Source organism: Arvicola amphibius, chromosome 4 (genome assembly GCF_903992535.2).
Source record: "Arvicola amphibius chromosome 4, mArvAmp1.2, whole genome shotgun sequence".
In the NCBI taxonomy this organism is placed as follows: Eukaryota; Metazoa; Chordata; class Mammalia; order Rodentia; family Cricetidae; genus Arvicola; species Arvicola amphibius.
In genome coordinates, this window is record NC_052050.1 from 146191828 (window position 1) to 146209415 (window position 17588).

The 17588-nt window shown below is 40.7% G+C and overlaps 1 protein-coding gene across 1 annotated transcript in view; it reads left to right on the forward strand.

Moving 5' to 3' along the window:
• Adam32 (ADAM metallopeptidase domain 32) overlaps positions 1 to 17588 on the forward strand; it is a 63527-nt gene that overhangs the window by 45549 nt on the left and 390 nt on the right. Inside the window, exons 15-21 of the mRNA XM_042054924.1 lie at positions 1622 to 1730; positions 2778 to 2967; positions 4633 to 4716; positions 7010 to 7106; positions 8160 to 8316; positions 12256 to 12294; positions 14773 to 14811. Of these exons, the coding sequence (XP_041910858.1) occupies positions 1622 to 1730; positions 2778 to 2967; positions 4633 to 4716; positions 7010 to 7106; positions 8160 to 8316; positions 12256 to 12294; positions 14773 to 14811 (715 nt within the window). The remainder of the gene's footprint in view (positions 1 to 1621; positions 1731 to 2777; positions 2968 to 4632; positions 4717 to 7009; positions 7107 to 8159; positions 8317 to 12255; positions 12295 to 14772; positions 14812 to 17588) is intronic.

Sequence of the window (17588 nt, forward strand, 5' to 3'; positions counted from 1 at the left end):
TGTAGTTGTGTTTTTGTGGTAAATAGTATGGGTGGGAACCCCTGGAAAGCAGCGTGGTAGAGGAGGTGAGACATGACCACACTCAGGCTGACCATATGGGCAGCGTCAAGAAGATTAGGAGGTGGAGGTAGCTAATGAGGGAAAATGGACTCAAGGGCCATTTCTAAGTTTGGCCTCATCATCCGACTGACTAACGGTATAAAATAAAAGAGGGTAGGGATAAAACAGGGTTTGGTTAGTTAAGTTGAAACATCTATTAGTCAAAGGCAATATCAGTTCTGTGTCAGGTAAGAAAGTGGATGTTCCTGTGGGCTCTCAGCTGATGTGGAGTGAACGACCTACTGTGTTGAATTATCTCTGATTGTTGTCAGGGAAGGCAGTGCCAAGCCCTTTACTGCTCTGTGATGTTTTTGAAGCATTACCTCGTTGTTGACAGTAATAACCCAATATTTTTATTTCTTTATAAATAAAATATTTATACAGTATTTTATTGTTTTAGTACCCTCTTTGAATAGCAATGTATTAAAGCGGGTCTATTATTTGATTGTATTTTGTAGGACTTGATAATGCAGTACAGGGAATCACAATACAGTATCTTGTTCCTGAATAGGTGACGTCTGTTACCTAGGAGCCTTGGCAGATGCCTCAGATTTAAGGCGTCATTTCTTAGATGATTTATTTGCAAACATGTTTTCCTTTCAATGCCTCAGTCTCGGTCTGGGAAACTGAGTTTGATTAAGAGCAAGCCTCTAGTACTGACGGGAAGGGGTGTGCAGGACAACCTCTCCCCACGAGTTTCATGCCCAGTTGCTGTGAGGACCTGGGAGAGGGAAGGTTTATGAGAGTTTATGATTCCAGGTTACACCCATCCTTTCAGGAAGGTGTGAGTAGATCACATCTGCTGTCAAGGGCAGAGAGAACGCATGATGTTCTTCCTTGTGCTTAGCCCTGTGTCATACTTTATACAGTTCAGGACCCGAGCATAGGGACTAACGCCACCCATGGTGGGCTGGGTCTCCCACATTAAACCTCACACAAACAGGCCAGCCCCATCTAGACACTCCTTCACTGAGACACCCGTCCCATGCTATTCTATATCGTCATGCTGACATTAGAACCAACCAGCTTACGGCCTACATTTCAGAACCTAATGCATCTCAGATTTCTGGCACTTACTATTAATGCCCCTAAGTTACGACTTTGTCAGCGGATTAATCCCCTGATTAGGGCAGATACTTATGATGCAGTTTTACCCTTCCCTGATTTCATGCAGTGTGTAGGACGAAGCCTTCAGCAGTAAGCCATTTGGGAAGACTTGCCTCCTACTGAGCAATGGTGCCTTCTGTTGCTGTCTGTGACAAAGCCCACCCTGTACACACATCTCTAACTCTCCCTTCTCTCGTATTCTCTATTGTGGGAATGAATCCAGGGTAGCAAAGCATCATTAAGTTATAGTCACAGACACCACCTTTCTCATAGAACTTTCTCCATCCTTATGACGTATTAAGAAAGCGTTTGAGTTAGGTAATAATGGAGACAAAGGTGAAGGAAATACAGTGTATGAGGACATGGAGAAATATAAATATATATTTTAATCTAAATATATTTCAAATTTTGATAGGTTCACGGAACGCTCCATTTTCCTGCTATGAAGAGATCCAGGGTCAAACTGATAGGTTTGGCAACTGTGGTAAAGACCGGCAAAACAGATATATATTCTGTGGATGGAGGTGTGCCACACAGGACAATGCACTCTTTGTGTTATATACTTTTTTATTTAGCTTTTGTCCTTAGTATATACCACGAATTCCAGTTGTTGCACGTGCCCCATGTACATGGCAGTCAATCTGAAGCCCGAATGAAGGTCCAGGCCTGGACATTGTTCTGCTACAAAATAACATAGAAAGCATTTATTTGTAGGTGATCAAATATTTGGTCCCTAACTCCAATCTAAAACCGATGTTCACAGTGCCCACAGAGTCTTTCTTTCCAAAGTTATTGTTTTTTGCTTCTAAAAATATTTATTAACATCCTACTATGAACTAGACACTGGGTTAAATAATAGTTGGCAAACACACACACACACACACACACACACACACACACACACACACCGACACACATATACATACACAGATACACAGACAGACATATGTATGCACACACATACACAGACACACATATGCACACACACATATACACACATACACACAGACACATACACACACAGACACACGCACACATGCTCAAACCATTGGTAGGTTATCAAATGCACCATGGCCTTTGAAACTTCCTTGAATTGTTTATGCTTCCTGATTAAAACTGACTTATAAGCTTTGGGTCTGTAATGTCTACAGAACTTTCTGGAACTGTTAAGCTAGATTACCACCTTGTCTTAAATTTCTATAAGGATTTATTTTATTTATGGCATTATGGTGGGATTTTTTTTATCATGTTTAATATCAATTACAAAGGTCCTTGAGGATACATGTAACAAATTTAGTCATCTGCGATTATTTTTTCATTATTGCAATTATTCATCGCTGCCTCTAATTGATTACTTCACAGTAACTATATAATCTACAGAATAAACAAGAGACTGAGTAATAATGAATATTTTATATCAGTGTGTTTCAGCTTTCTACCTTAAATATTTATATAAACATATCATATCTTCTCTATGTTGGCATAAATGCTGAGTCACAGTTTTTAATCGAATAATGACAAAGTATTTCTAATAACCACCTAACGCATGCCAATCATCTTTATGTTCTCAGGAATCTCATCTGTGGGAGATTAATTTGTACTTACCCCAGCCGCACTCCATACATCCCACCTAATAACAGCACTGCTTCTGTGATCTATGCTTTTGTTCGAGACCAAGTATGTATCGCTGTGGACTTTGGATCGAGTGTCCAAGAAGATCCGCTCAAGGTCCTTAATGGTACTCTGTGTGATCAGGATAGGGTGAGTCACTTGTAAGCAGTTTCTTAAAAATCTTGTTTTATTTGGGCCGGGCGGTGGTGGCGCACGCCCTTAATCCTAGCACTCAGGAGGCAGAGGCGGGCGGATCTCTGGGAGTTCGAGGCCAGCCTGGTCTACAAGAGCTAGTTCCAGGACAGGCTCCAAAGCTACAGAGAAACCTTGTCTCGAAAAACAAAACAACAACAAAATCTTGTTTCATCTATTATTTTGGTCAGCATTTTCATATTAAAGTGTCTAACTGTGACTTGCACTGTCTAACCCTAACTATTTGGAGGAAGAAATGAATACCTTTAACTGATGTTTAGCTGGTAATAGAAAAATAGAAATGTTTCATTTCTTTAGAACGTCAGCATAATGAGGGAGGGTAGAGTGTGGAGAAATGAACTCTCGGGAATGGACTCTGCTCCAGTACTTCACAGTGCGGCAAAGCACTCTGGGGAATAGACTCTGCTGGAGTCTTCACAGTGCTGCAAAGCACTCTGGGGAATAGACTCTGCTGGAGTCTTCACAGTGCTGCAAAGCACTCTGGGGAATAGACTCTGCTGGAGTTTTCACAGTGCTGCAAAGCACTTTTCCTCTGAGAGGAAACCCACTTAGCTTTCGAGGCTCAGTGGATTAGGCCACCCTTGAAGTCAGGATGCCTAGAACAATTATGTGACATTTTCTCGGCCACCTGAACAATGTGTGGTGTTTCTAGAATAAGTAATTTTGGTGATAACAGCATTTCCTCTAGAGAGTTTTGTGGAGATTAAAGTCGATTACATAAAACAGATATAACAATGCTTAGCAACAGTCTGAGCTAAGTATAATTTGACTGATTATTATAATCTTACTTTGCATCCATGACCCCAACTCAAACCTCTAGAAAATACAAAGGGAATGAATTTCTCCAGAATCTCATTTAATTTCTGACCGCATCTGCATTTGTGCGGAAACATGCCATATCATGTTTTATTAAAGTTACCTACTTCCCAGACCACATGAGAGCTGTTTCAAATGCCAGCCCTTATGTTTTCGGTGTAGAGTCATAGGAAAATTTCAGTTTCTCTGTTTCTTCCCGTGTTCTAACTCTCTACCTCTCCCATCACAGCCGTGCATTTGTTATGATCATTATCGCCCCGTCTTTAGAGCACTTGGGTGTACCCGAATAATCTCCAAACCCTCAGTGATTAACATATGCAGTCCTAAATATCACACTGTTCAAAAATCAAAGCTCAATAGAGTTAAAAAATATCTTATGGGCGGTGGTTGTGTACACCTTTTATCCCAGCACTCGTGAGGCAGAGGCTGGTGGATCTCTGTGAGTTTGAGGCCAGCCTGGTCTACAAGAGCTAGTTCCAGGACAGCAAGTGCTGTTATACAGGGAACCCTGTCACAGAGACTATAATATATAATATAATATATTATATAGTATATATTACACATAATATATGTTATATATAGTATATATATTATATGTATATTATATATATAACTACTTTTTTATACTAGTAAGAGTAGACTTCAACATTTGAGGAATGCTGCAATAAAATGACTAGCCTTAAATTTATAGCAGTGAATGGTTATTGTTTTGATATTAAATTTCTAATTACAATGTTAAGACGGCCGGAGCCCTCCGACTTGGAGACTTCTTTCTGCTTTCTTTAGATTTGTTTAAATGGCGAATGTGTAGAAACAAGATTCCTTAAGGTCGAGTCACAGATTTGTGCAAACAAGTGCAATGGAAATGGAGTAAGTAGCCCATGTTCCTTGGGTGTTCCACAACATCAGGAATGTATTGGTCTCATTTGGTTCACAAGGCACCAAGGCCTATTGACACCTGGGAACTGAAATGCACAGTCAAACTCAGTAGCTAAAATTAATGTTAGAAAATGTTTTTGGTTGAGTCTACTTGATAATGACTTTAATAAATCCTGTTACAGTGGGGGCACTTTTCCAAAGGAATTAAGAACCTAAGTAGTTATAGGTGGTGGTGGCGCACGCCTTTAATCCCAGCACTTGGGAGGCAGAGGCAGGTGGATCTCTGTGAGTTGGAGGCCAGCCTGGTTTACAAGAGCTAGTTCCAGGACAGCTAGGACTGTGTTACACAGAGAAACCCTATCTCAATGCACCCCCCCCCCCCCAAAAAAAAGAAAAGGTAAAGGAACCGAAGCAGCCTGTTCACCACAAGGAGATAACTCTACTGTTTGCGAGTCTGTGGGTTCATAAAAATGTCAGCTTCATCTCTCTCTTGAAAATATATCTTTGTATTTACAGTATAGCACATATCTATGCTTACAGAAATCTGAGTGGCAAGTACAAGCCCCGCCCCCTCACGACAGTGTCAGGCTGCATGGTGTTATATCCATTATAACTGATGACAGACTTCAGCCGGTTATTGTCACCCAAAGTCTGGTGTTTAACAATGCAGTCTTAGAATCACTTGGTGTCTTCCATCTGTGGGCATCAGCTATCTGTGCACTGTCTGTATTAATCTACCCTTGGCTTATCTACCCTTATTTTCCTCTCTACCCACCAGCAGCCCCTGATGCTTGTACTGACTTCACAATGTTTCTGAATACACACTTCTCCAAAGAAGCAATACAAGTAGCCAACAGATGTCTGGAAAACCACATACTCACTACTGTTAGCTATCGAGGACATGCAAATCTAAGCAACAACGTGCAATCTCACCTCAATCAGAATGGCTGTCCTTAGGAAGGCAAACAGTAACCAATGCTGTCACCAATGCTGAGAGAAGGGAACCTGGGATGGTTACTCTTCGTTGTCAGCCAGACGAGAGCTAGAATCACCGAGAGACACCACCAGCGGTCTATTGGTGAAGGTGTCTGAAGGAAGTTTTGACTGGGGCAGGCAGACCTGCCCTGAGTGTAGGTGGCGCTGTGTCATAGGTTGGGGTCTCGCACTGGCTACAAGTGAGAAAGCAGCTGGACCTTATCACGCAGCTCTTGCTGCAGTGGGGACATCTGCCTGGCTCAGAAAGTTTCATGTAGCATGATGACCTATAGTTACACCCATTTTGTACAAGTGATGCAATGTTATTCTTTATGACTAAATGAGATTCCACGTCGGTGTATTTCTTTATTCGTTCACCCGTTGGTTTTTCTGTTTGAACTAGTCTGTTGATGGCTCCTTCCACTGCATGCAATTTTTATTTGATATTTTTTTCTTTCATTGTCAAGATTTTCATTTGGCTCTCTGCTCCAAATCTCAATTTCTTTGCATTTAGAAAATTTATTATCATGGAAATTGCTGATTTTTTAAATCAAGATTTCCTCTCTCGAGATCTCTCTCTCTCTCTCTCTCTCTCTCTCTCTCTCTCTCTCTCTCTCTCTCTCTCTCTCTCTCTCTCTCTCTCTTTGACAGGGTTTCTCTGTAGCTCTGGAGCCTGTCCTGGAACTAGCTCTGTAGACCAGGCTGGCCTCGAACTCACAGAGACCCCACCTGCCTCTGCCTTCCAAGTAGTGGGATTAAAGGCATGCACCACCATTGCCTGGCTGAGATTCTTGTTCTTGTGTTGAAATTTAGAGCCAGTGAAGAGGACATAAGCTGGGTTACATGAAGAGCAGCTCTCTGCTAGTAAACATTTCACAAATAGCCTGTGGAAGGTTTTTGGTTCTTGCTTGTAAAGGCCACTATTTGAAGCAGACAACAGGAAATCACTGGGTATAAAGAAGGGGGGAAAGTGAATGGAAATCAGCCTTGGGATGGGCTGCCTCTGGCACACCACTAGATTTAGAGCTGATGGATGTGTCGGAAGCTGCTCTCTAAATTTAAAAGCAAGCATTTGAAGAAGTTACAGCTTCTTTGATCCAAATATGTCTCCCTTTGGCACTTTTTAATAGTTCTTTCTTTGGCAGGTGTGAGTTCCAGTCTATGGAACCACGTATTCACTTTATGGAATTCTCTCTTTAAATCATGTGAATATACTCATACTTGGCTAAGATAAGAAAGTAACTATTATGACACAGCACGTACTTTCATAGCTTTATAAACACATTTACATGTCTCACAACGATCCTAGGTATGCAATTCGCTTGGCGAGTGTCATTGTACTGGTGGCTACACACCTCCAAACTGTGCAACGCGTGGTCGAGCTTCCCTGCAGCTTAACCAGCTTGGCAAGTATTTCTGTCTTTAAATAGCCCTTGGGAGAAGGTTATAAAAGGACCCAGTTCCATTCAAATAAAGCCACAGAGACTTACAGTATTGAAATCAAAGGGCAGTTAGACTTTTCTCAAATAATGGGACCAAATGTTGGTCCCAAACAGAAACCTGCTCACCATTTCTGTTAAAAGTGTGTGAGGCCAGGCAGGTGTCACGGGCTGTCTGTCTCTTTATGCTGCCGTATCTGTCATTGGGGGGGGGGGTGTTTCCACGACAGCCTCTGGTGTCTGTCGTTTATGCACCTATTAGATTTAAAAGTAGTTCTGGATCTCTCTCTCTCTCTCTCTCTCTCTCTCTCTCTGTCTCTGTCTCTCTGTCTCTGTCTCTCTCTGTCTCTGTTTCTCTCTCTCTCTCTCTCTCTCTCTCTCTCTCTCTCTCTCTCTCTCTCTCTCTCAGAGTTTCTTGAGTCAGGGTTTCTCTGTGTAGCCCTGGCTGTCCTGGAACTCACTCTGTAGACCATCCTCCCCATTTTCCCCACCCACCCACTTGCACTTTCTGCTTGAACACTTTTAGGATCTGCCCAGCTCGGGTAGGCACTCTCAGCAAGGGATGGAGTCAAGCTTCTCCATTTTAATCTCGTGGCCCTGTAAGTAGTGTCACAATCTCATATCTATAAATACAGCCCTAAGGTGAGAAGCCAGTCATCTCTTCCCTGCGAAAGAGGTGACAGACAGGCACAATGAGATCTGTTGAGAGCCCTATAACAAGTCCAAGTTGGGTAGCCTTATCGAGATCAACCTGCCCTTCAGATCACTGGATTGAGGCCCTCACAGGGTTACAATGGGGCTTTACTGTAATTGCCAGTGTGCGCAGAATACGCTGGGAACCTCTGAAAGGTTGTTTCTGTGTTTTAAGGAAGGTTTTTAGGTGCACCTTCAAATATTGTGGCACTGGAGTTAGTTTTCCACGTTCCTTGATTGAAAAGAAAAGAAAACTGTTTTAACGAATTTGTCACAATTTGAAAGGAAATCTCACTGTTTAATGTTTAACATACCTTTTATTTTTAGATCGGCTCAAGGAAGGACCATCCAAGAACGCAGAAAAGAAGTGGCTTCTAAGTTTGTACATTGTTTTAATTATTCTCACCTCAACAGCTCTGGTAACCACAGCATGGAAAGGCATGAAGCAGTGGCTTTTCAAGGAAGAGGAATTCCTGAGTAGCGAGTAAATTTCATTTTCACTCCGAAGTTAAATTTCAGTAGCATAAGGACCTTGCTACATAAGATGTCAGGAGAAGCAAAGATGCTTTCTGTTTCCCTAGGATTTTGGGCACCATATCATGAATTTCAACAGATTATGTGAGGCTTTCATGAAAATCCTAGTTAGCGAGCCCTTTGGCAAAGATTTAGGAGTGTGGTTATTGTCTATATTACCACAATCCCCACTGTGTTAACCGAGCCACCTGTGTCTGCCCCAGTGGACAAGGGTACAGGTGTGCTTGGCTTTCTGCGTGGGCATTGAGGATCTGAATTCTCGTCCTCCTGCTCGTTTGGAAGCAGTCCACTTCCCTATGCTGCCCTGAAAATTGCAGACACTTGTTCAGACGTGATAGCATCTGCATATCAAATAAGATATTTACTCCAAGTGTTGAAACCTGGGTTTGTTTATGGCATGTTTTCCAAAGACTTTTAAGCTGGCTGTGTTCTGCACTCGAGTGCCCAATGGCACCATAACGCCAAGTTTGCCAAGCCCCCCTTTGTCTCTTGCTGACTGCTTGCACATTAGAGGTTACCCCGAGTTCAAGTTTGTCTCAGACTGGAAGTTAAATATTAAAGTATTGGAGAATACTTTAATCACCAAGAGGTGTAGTTTTAGATCCTGATTTCAATTCTTTTAGAATGCCTCAGAGTAGGATTTCTGGATGGGATGTTGGTGGTCGTGTTGCTAGTTTCCAGGGAAACCGGTTTCCAGAGCAGCTGTCTCAGGTCCTGATTTGCATCCTCACAATCACCCTGTTTTCTCTCTATACAGTTCCAACTCTCAGCTTCTCACCTTCTCTGTAGCCATCCTAACAGAAGCGGGTTTGTGTTAATGAAAATTTGTGTATCTTCTTTTGAAAAAGACTTGTTCAAGTCCTTTGGGCATATTTTATTTTATTTTGAGACGGGGTCTCACTATGACACTCTGGCTGACCCAGAACTCTTCTGTAGATATAGATCAGGCCAACCTTGAAGTCACAGAGATCTGATTGCCTCTGCCTCCTAACTGCCGGGATAAAGCCTTCAGCCAGATTTTAATTGGACATTTGTTCCTCCTGAGTGGCATGGATTCCTTGCGTGTTTTGGATCTGTGTTAGGATGCTGATTCCTTATCGTGTAAGTGCTTTGCCAGCATTTGAAGTGCTCTGTGGCCTTTTTGAGTGTTGACTGTGCTCCTTCTGTGTGGATGATTGCCAAGTCTAAGGTGAAACACATGCTCTCTCGTGTTTTCCAGCACTGTTTACAGAGGACACTGTTACTTACCCACTGTGTGCTCAGTGGGCTGACTGTGTGGGGCTTCCTTCTGCACTCTATGCCATTCCACTGTTTTGTGCATCCATCTCTATAATGCACCTTAGGGTACCCTGAACTCAAAATCAGGAAAATCAATGAGGGCTTCTAGTCTTGTTCATTTGAGTTGGGATGGCATTGTTGATTTGTAGTCTTTGGTGGTTCCCTCTGAACATTAGGGTTGTTGTTTTTGATTCTGTGAAAAATGCCAAGAGAATTTTTTTTTACTATGTTACAGACTGTTGTGAGCTGCCACATGCATGCTGGGAATCAAATTTAAGTCTTCCAAAGAGGCTGAGCCATCTCTCCAGACCCTAGTGTGGACATTTTAACAGTCCCGGCTCTTGTGACCCACACATTGACAGAGCTTCCCGCCGTTCCTGTCTTCACCCTTTCCCAGCGTTGCTCTGTAATTTTCAGTGGTGTGTAGATTCTAGTTAGGTTTATTCCTCAATATTTTCTCTTTATTGAGGCTGTATAGATGACATTGTTTTCATGAATTTCTTTTTTTTAGAGAGTTAAATAGAGAATTACAACTGATTTTTGTGTTCTTCAAATTTGTTTACTGAGCTTATTCATGAGGTTTTTTTTTTTTTTCTTTCTTAAAGACAAGGTTTTTGTCACATGGCTCTGGATGGCTTCACATTCATGACCTTTCTGTTTCCGCCTCCTGAGAACTGGAGTTATAGTTAGGTCCCACCGTGCCACACCAAGCTTGCCGTTTCTTTGTCTAGGTGTGACATCAGGATGTTGTAAAATGACTTGGGAAGTGTCCTTCTTTCTTTAGTGTTTTGGTAGAGTTTGAGAAGGACTTGTAGTAGTATTTTTTTTTTTTTTTTGAGACAGGATTTCTCTGTGCAACCTCCTGGGTTGTTCTGGAACCTGCTTTGTAGACCAGTCTAACCTCGAACTCACAGAGATGCTCCTGTCTCTGTCTCCCAAGTGCTGGGATTAAAGGTGTATGCCACCATGAACAGCTTGACTTGTATAGTTTGATGGAGCCAGGTGTTGTGCAAATGTTTGAAACTGTCACTCAAGCTGGCTTCTTGAAGCCCTTCCATGGTTCTTTCCTCCAACAATCTTAGAACTTAAGGTCTTACACACAGGTTTTGATATATTTTGAGTTGGTTTCTGTCCCGGGTGAGAAGCAGGTATCTAAATGCAACCTTCTGCAAGCATTAACCTGGTTTTCCCAGTTTCACTTCATGGAGAAGTCATTTTTTCATGTCCTAGACGTTTGTCCCGGAAGTAGGACTGTTGGGTAACATAGCTGTAAATGTTTAGCTTCTAAAGAAAGAGCCAAACCCAAATCAGCATCTTCCTCTTGCCTTAGGACCATTTGTGAGTCCTGCCTCGCCAGGAGGTGGAGCCCTGCAGCATACTAGTGCACACGGGTAGCACATTGTGGTTTTATTTGCATGTTTCTCATGAGTAATATGCTGACAGTTATTCCATTATCTATTATCTATACATAGTCTTTGGAGAAACGGCTCTTCAAATTCCACACCCATTTTAGCTAGGATATTTGCCATTTCGTTATTCAATTATTTGTCTCTGGCCACTTGTGAGATAGGTTGGCTTTTATCTGAGTGCTCCTCATATATTCCAGATGTAAGTTCTCCACCAAGCTTTTAATTTGTGAGTGTGCTTCCCCAGCCAAGGCTTGTCTTCTAACTCTCTTAGCAGTTGTGCAGAAAGTACGTCCTAAACTTGATGAAATTCAACGGGCCAGTTTGCTATTTTGTAGGCCATGATTTGGTGCTGGACGTAGGAAACAAGAGCCCAACGTAAGTTCACAAAGGCGTCTCTTGAATGTTCCATAGTTTTCGGTTTTACAGTTTGGTGCGTATTGAGTTTGGCTTGAGTTTGATATAGCCAAGAGGGCTGAGGTTGCCTCCGTGGAGCACCATTGTTCCAGGCTTTGTTAAACAGCATCTCTGTAGTCACAGAGAATGGGTGCTGGCCTAAAATAATTCTGTTCATCTCAGTGCCTGAGAAGAACGTGACCGTCCATCCGAGTTGTGAGATGATTGATAATTCAATGTCCCCATGTGAGCAAAAGAAAATTCTAATGTATTTGTTCTGAGTGAACATGTTTACTCTGCCTGAGCAGCTGTCTCCACGTGTGTGTAATCATGTGTTCTGTGTTTAGAGGAGACAGCAGAAAGGGCTGGGATCAGCACTGGCTTGACACAGGCCTCAATAGCTCTCCCAGGCTTCTCCTTTCTGGTCTGACTTCCTTAACACTTCCAGTTCTCTCTCTCTCTCTCTCTCTCTCTCTCTCTCTCTCTCTCTCTCTCTCTCTCTCTCTGCCAAACTGTAAGGATAAGTGAAAAAGAAAACCCAGGATTGATGCATCATTCAAGAGGCTGAGGGCATAGGTCGCTGGCAGAGCACTCGCTCACCTGACAGAAGGTCCTATATTCTGTTTTGACTACCATTAAAAAATTATTCTCATCTTTATTCAGATCCCACTGTGTTTTATTTATTGGTAACTGGTCTTGTAAAAGAGATAATACTGCTTATACAATAGTCCAATTTTTATTCATAAAGTTAAGATTTTTTAAAAATCTTTTTACTACTGATTAGCATGTTATTTTCTACTTCTTTGTAGAACCAAATCAGAAGGCAACACTCATACCTACACCAGCAGGTGAGTCCATTAAAAGGTGGCATAAAGAAACATGTTGGAAATGAGCAATAAGCTAATGATAAATCATGATGAAATTTTAGACATCTTAACTTCAGCTGGTAAGTTAGTGCTATGAAAAACCAGACTAATAATATGTGATAGTTTTTCTTTTAATAAGTCCTTTATTTGTTACTAATTTATTAGTATTGTGTAGACACTGATGCCTTTCTCTCTTATGCTCTTTCCACTTACCCTTCCAGCTGGTCCCCGAGTTTTAGAGGAGGCTGTGGGAACCTCTTGTTTAGGGCTGCACACTCAGTGCTCCCTTTCTCAGCAGCTTGAGCAGCTGTGTGTTTTTGCATGCACTGTTGTTCGTTACCAAGAGAGGCTTCTCTGACCAAGATGAGGTGTAACATTCATCTATGGGTATAACAGAAAAAATATTTAGAAGGTCACATGGAACCATGACAATTTAGCTAAACAATAGTAAGTTTGGGCCCGTGATGTTGTTTTTTTTTTTTTTTTTTTGACTGGGTTTGTAGTACCAGACATGAACTTACTTTGGTGGAACAGGTCTCAAATCCAAACACACAGAGAGCGGCTGGTTACCCCTGTAGCAACCTTGCCACTATTGCACCAGTAGGTCTGTTTTGTCTGGAACTTGGATCCTGGGTAACATTAATGGTTAACCTCTTCCCCCACCCACGAAAGCTTGCATAGTTCTTCCAGTACTGCGAGAGCTGTTCCTTGCAGGGGAGGCTGCCCTGCCATTTCCAGCTCAACTCCTCCAAGTCTTGTGTCCAAATTATGTTGTACCTTCACCAATAGGGACTTAGCTTCAAATTCTGGGAAGCAATGAAGTACAATGGCAAGAGCCTCTATTCTTCTGGGGGTCTCTTTATATATATTTTATTGAGCTCTATGTTTTTCTCCCCTTCAACCCTCTTCCAAGGTCCCCATGCTCTCAACTTACTCAGGAGATCTTGTCTTTTTCTACTTCCTTCTGAGGGGGTGGGAAATCTCTTAAACTTCCATGAATGACACCTTGAGAGGATTTTTTTCTGGTGCCTGGTATTGGGGGCTCAGTTAGGCAGATTATGGATTTTGGGTGATCCTTATCATCCCACTGGCATACCTTTATTGAAAGTATATATCCATTTATACACATACATATTGTGCTGACTAGTTTTTACTTCATCAACACAAGCAAGAGTCACCTGAGAGGAGGGAGCCTCAGCTGTGCCTCCATAAGATGAAGCTTTAGCAAGTTCATATGACATTTTCTTAATCAGCAATCGATGGAGGGAGGGCCCAGTCCATTGTGGATGGGGCCATCCCTGGACTGGTGGTTCTGGGTGCTATAAGACAACAGACTGAGCAAGCCACGAGGAGCAAGCCAGTAAGCAGCACCCCTCCATCATCTCCGCATCAGCTCCTGCCTCCAGGTTCCTACCCTGTTTGAGTTCCTGCCCTGACTTCCTTTGATAATGAACAGTGATGGAGAAATGTAAGCCAAATAAACTTGCTTTTCGGTCATGGTGTTTTGTCACAGCAAAACAAAACAAAAAAACAAAACAAAAAACCATAACTAAGAAACACATAAATATTACGTGTAAATTTAAACAGTTTTTTATTAGTTATTTTATTAATTCCTGCTATCTTTTCAAGCATCTTTAGCGTTATTCTCCTTCATCCTACCCCAAGTCAAGGCCCCACCCCTATTTTTCACCCTATTCATAGAACCTGTGTCCTGCTATTATCCTCTGCCTAACCCCACTTGGTCCCCTTTTATATTCCTGGTTTCTGAAGTTACTTCAGAGCCAGCGGTTCTCAACCTGCCCAATGCTGTGCCCTTTAATACAGTTCCCCATATTGTGTTGACCCCAGCCATAACTTATTTTCCTGCTAGTGTTATGATTGCCATGAAAATATCTCCATCTTTCGATGGTTTTAGGCGACTCTGTGAAAGGGTTGTTCAATACCCCAGGGGTCATGACCCCCGGGTTGAGAGCTGCTGTTCTAGGCTATACAGTGACATACACATTTAGAGACTCCAAATAGATAACACATGGCATTTGTCTTTCTGGAAGTTTTGTATGAATAGAATGGAAGGCAGGAATTTTCCTCCCAGTTTAATCCACTAGATTACCCTGAAGTAGATGTAGATTTAGTTCCCAACATGTAGCAGTTCACGTAGGAAGCCCATAGGAAGATTAGTTAGAGCAGGTCATGCTCATTCTTTGCTCTTTCTCACTGTTTCATCTGGTTGATTAGAAATATGGAGTCTGTGGCTATAAAACGGGATAGAAGCTCAAGATTCTGACTTTTGGCATAATGACATAGAAACAGAAATTTACCAGAAAGTTTTCTTTTCCTTTTCTTTTTTCTTCCTACAACTTTGAAGGGAAAAAGAAAGCAATTGCAATATGAGCCAAACATAATGTAATTTTCACAGATTGTATCCTGTATGCCTAAAAGGGTGTTTTCTTATTTATTTAGAACAAAATCCCAGGCAAGCAGTGTAACACCTGCCAGCAGGTGAGTGTGTTAGAAAATGCTAAGATGAACACCCTTAAAGTGACATTAATAATCCGTAGTTGGTTGATTCCTAAGTATTGATTAGTTAGATGAATGGCTAAAATACTAGATCAATAAATGAACTACTTATATTTCCTCAAGCTGTTATTTCTAATGAATATGTAAACATGAAATAGCTGTTGCTCATGAATATATAAATCTAAAGTAGTTGTTGCTAATGCATAAATAATTTAGTATGTTTTTATTCAGTTTAGAAATATTCTAAGTGTTCTGGAACTTGCTCTTATCATTAGAATGGAGCTAGGAAATTGTACCTAATAAGATCTAAGGATCCATAAATTGGATTATAAAACAAAAATTATTATAGATCCTTTTATCTGTAAGGTGCAAGTAGACAGCAGTATTTATGGTTTATGAGTTTTAAGGGTAAAAATACTCATTTAGGATACAGGTGTGATTGCATATACCTGTAACCCCTGCATTTGGGATGAGGAGCTGGGAAGATCAGGAGTTAGAGGTCATCTTGGCCTAAATGACTGACTGAGTCTCTCTAAAAAAAAGTTAGATAAGTGGTCCCAACCTTCTCTTAAGAGTAAGGTTACCCAATATCAAGTGTTCATCTGTAACCAGATGCTATTCTCTGTCTTGCCCAGTACCACTGGACCAGTTCCTCCCACCAATCCCTACAGCCACTTATAAAATAATCATTTAGAGGCTTACTATTAATTGTAATTATTGGCTGATGGCTTAGGCTTATTACTGGCTGGCTCTTACATATAAACTAGCCCATTTCTAATAATCTGTGTATTGCCACGTGGCTTCGTGGCATTACCTGTTCTCTAGTATATCCTGCTGCACTGGCAGCTTACTGACCTCTCTCTCAACTACATCCTTCTTCACCTGTAACTCTGCTTGGATTTCCTGCCTAGCTATATTCTTCCCTGTCATAGGCTAAAGCAGCGTTATTCATCAACCGATAAAATTAGCACATACTCTCAGCATACAGAAGGACATTCCACATCACTTTTCTTTTCTGTCTAACTAAAATGGAAGGTTTAACTTTAACATCATAAAATTACTAATAAATAATTTAATAATAATATAATAATAAATAATAATAAAACAGGTGTCAAACAAGAATTGCAGTTATAATATTTAGTCTATTTGTATTTGGCAAAATTAAAGAAAACATTCTATTATCTTTGTGAGTCTAAGGTGTCATATCTAATTTGTCTTTTATCATAATGAAGGAAAACTATAATTATAACCGTCTAGTCTTCAACTCCATAAAAGACTCCAGAAGGATATACTATTACCCGAGTAACTGAGAAGTGCATTTTAAGCAACTTCCAAAACTCTAGAAATGAGAGAGATATCTGACTGCCTGGATAGTCACTCAAAGTTCTTCTGTAACATTGGGGCATCCATATTCACCTTACAGAGTATACGGCAGATTTTGCAGTGAAGCAGGATAGTTGAAGTACTGCCTGCCTATTCTGGTGAAATTTGCCAGTTGCTCTTTTCTGTATCCTGGAGAATGTCTGGCAGACTCTTGCATAAAGCAGGAATCCTGAGGGACTGTCCCACTTTGTTTTTGGCAAGTTCATCAGTCATTTTCCTGTGGGTCCTTTATGTCCAGTTTATACAGCATATTGTCAAAGCAGTCCAGGTAAGAGCAGTTTCTTGTCCAAATGGCTAGCCTTGTCACACTGAAATCAAATGCCATAAGGAGCTTCTTTGATGCCCATCATCCTCTTGAAGTAATTGGTGCCTCTAGGAGCAGATGTATCTCCTTGTTAAGAAAAGTCTAAGTTTTAAAAACATATAAATATCATATTCTGTAGGTCAAAGTATTTGGAGTTTACCTATATATCTGAAATATAACTATGCATATCTAGAAAACTTAATTAACACGACTATAAGTTTGACTAATTTAGATGGATATTAATTTGTATTTCTAAGCTATATATTTTTAAATGAGCTATATAAGCATTATACCTTAAACAAGAGTAGAAATATACATACATTATAATAAAATTGACCTTAAATTTATCTCAATAAAGCAAAATCCATGCCAATGTAAAATATTTTGCGATGAACAGTTTTTTAAAAGTAGATTCAATAATCTACCCATCCCTTTTTAATCATAAAAATCTACTCTTTATATCACATCACCCTTTCTTCTTTAGAGATTGACTATGACCATTAACCATTTATAATCAACCCCCCTTAAATGAAAACAAGCATTCATAAATCATGTGTTGGGAATTTGGGCATAGTTCTCTAGACTGTTGATTTTTGGGTGCTGGTAATCTTATGGGGAACATGAGAAAATTTAGAATTATGATTAAATCCTGGCTATAGTAGTCTGTGACACTGCATTGTCTCAGAAAGTTGCCTTGACTCTGTTTTGGATGTTGGATCACCTGGGTAATCACTCCCATTGAAGACCTCTCAGGGGGTCTTATTTGATCAAACCATATTAGCCTGGAAGGAACCCACAGCTTCTAATTTTCTGTGGAAACAAAAGCAAAACTTCTTTGCCAAAGCAATGTATCTTTAGGCTCAGATCTTCAAGTCAAGATATTTATAAAATATATATGTTAGTTTAACTTAGCAGCTCCCACAATCAAATGTCTCTCAGCAGTTAGCTCATTAGTGGTCAAAACATTAAAAGAAAACATCATAATATACATAATTCAGACTCTTTGGGTATTTTACATCTTTGTGTGACTTATTATCTTTAAATTATTTTAATCTATGACTCTGTTTATCCT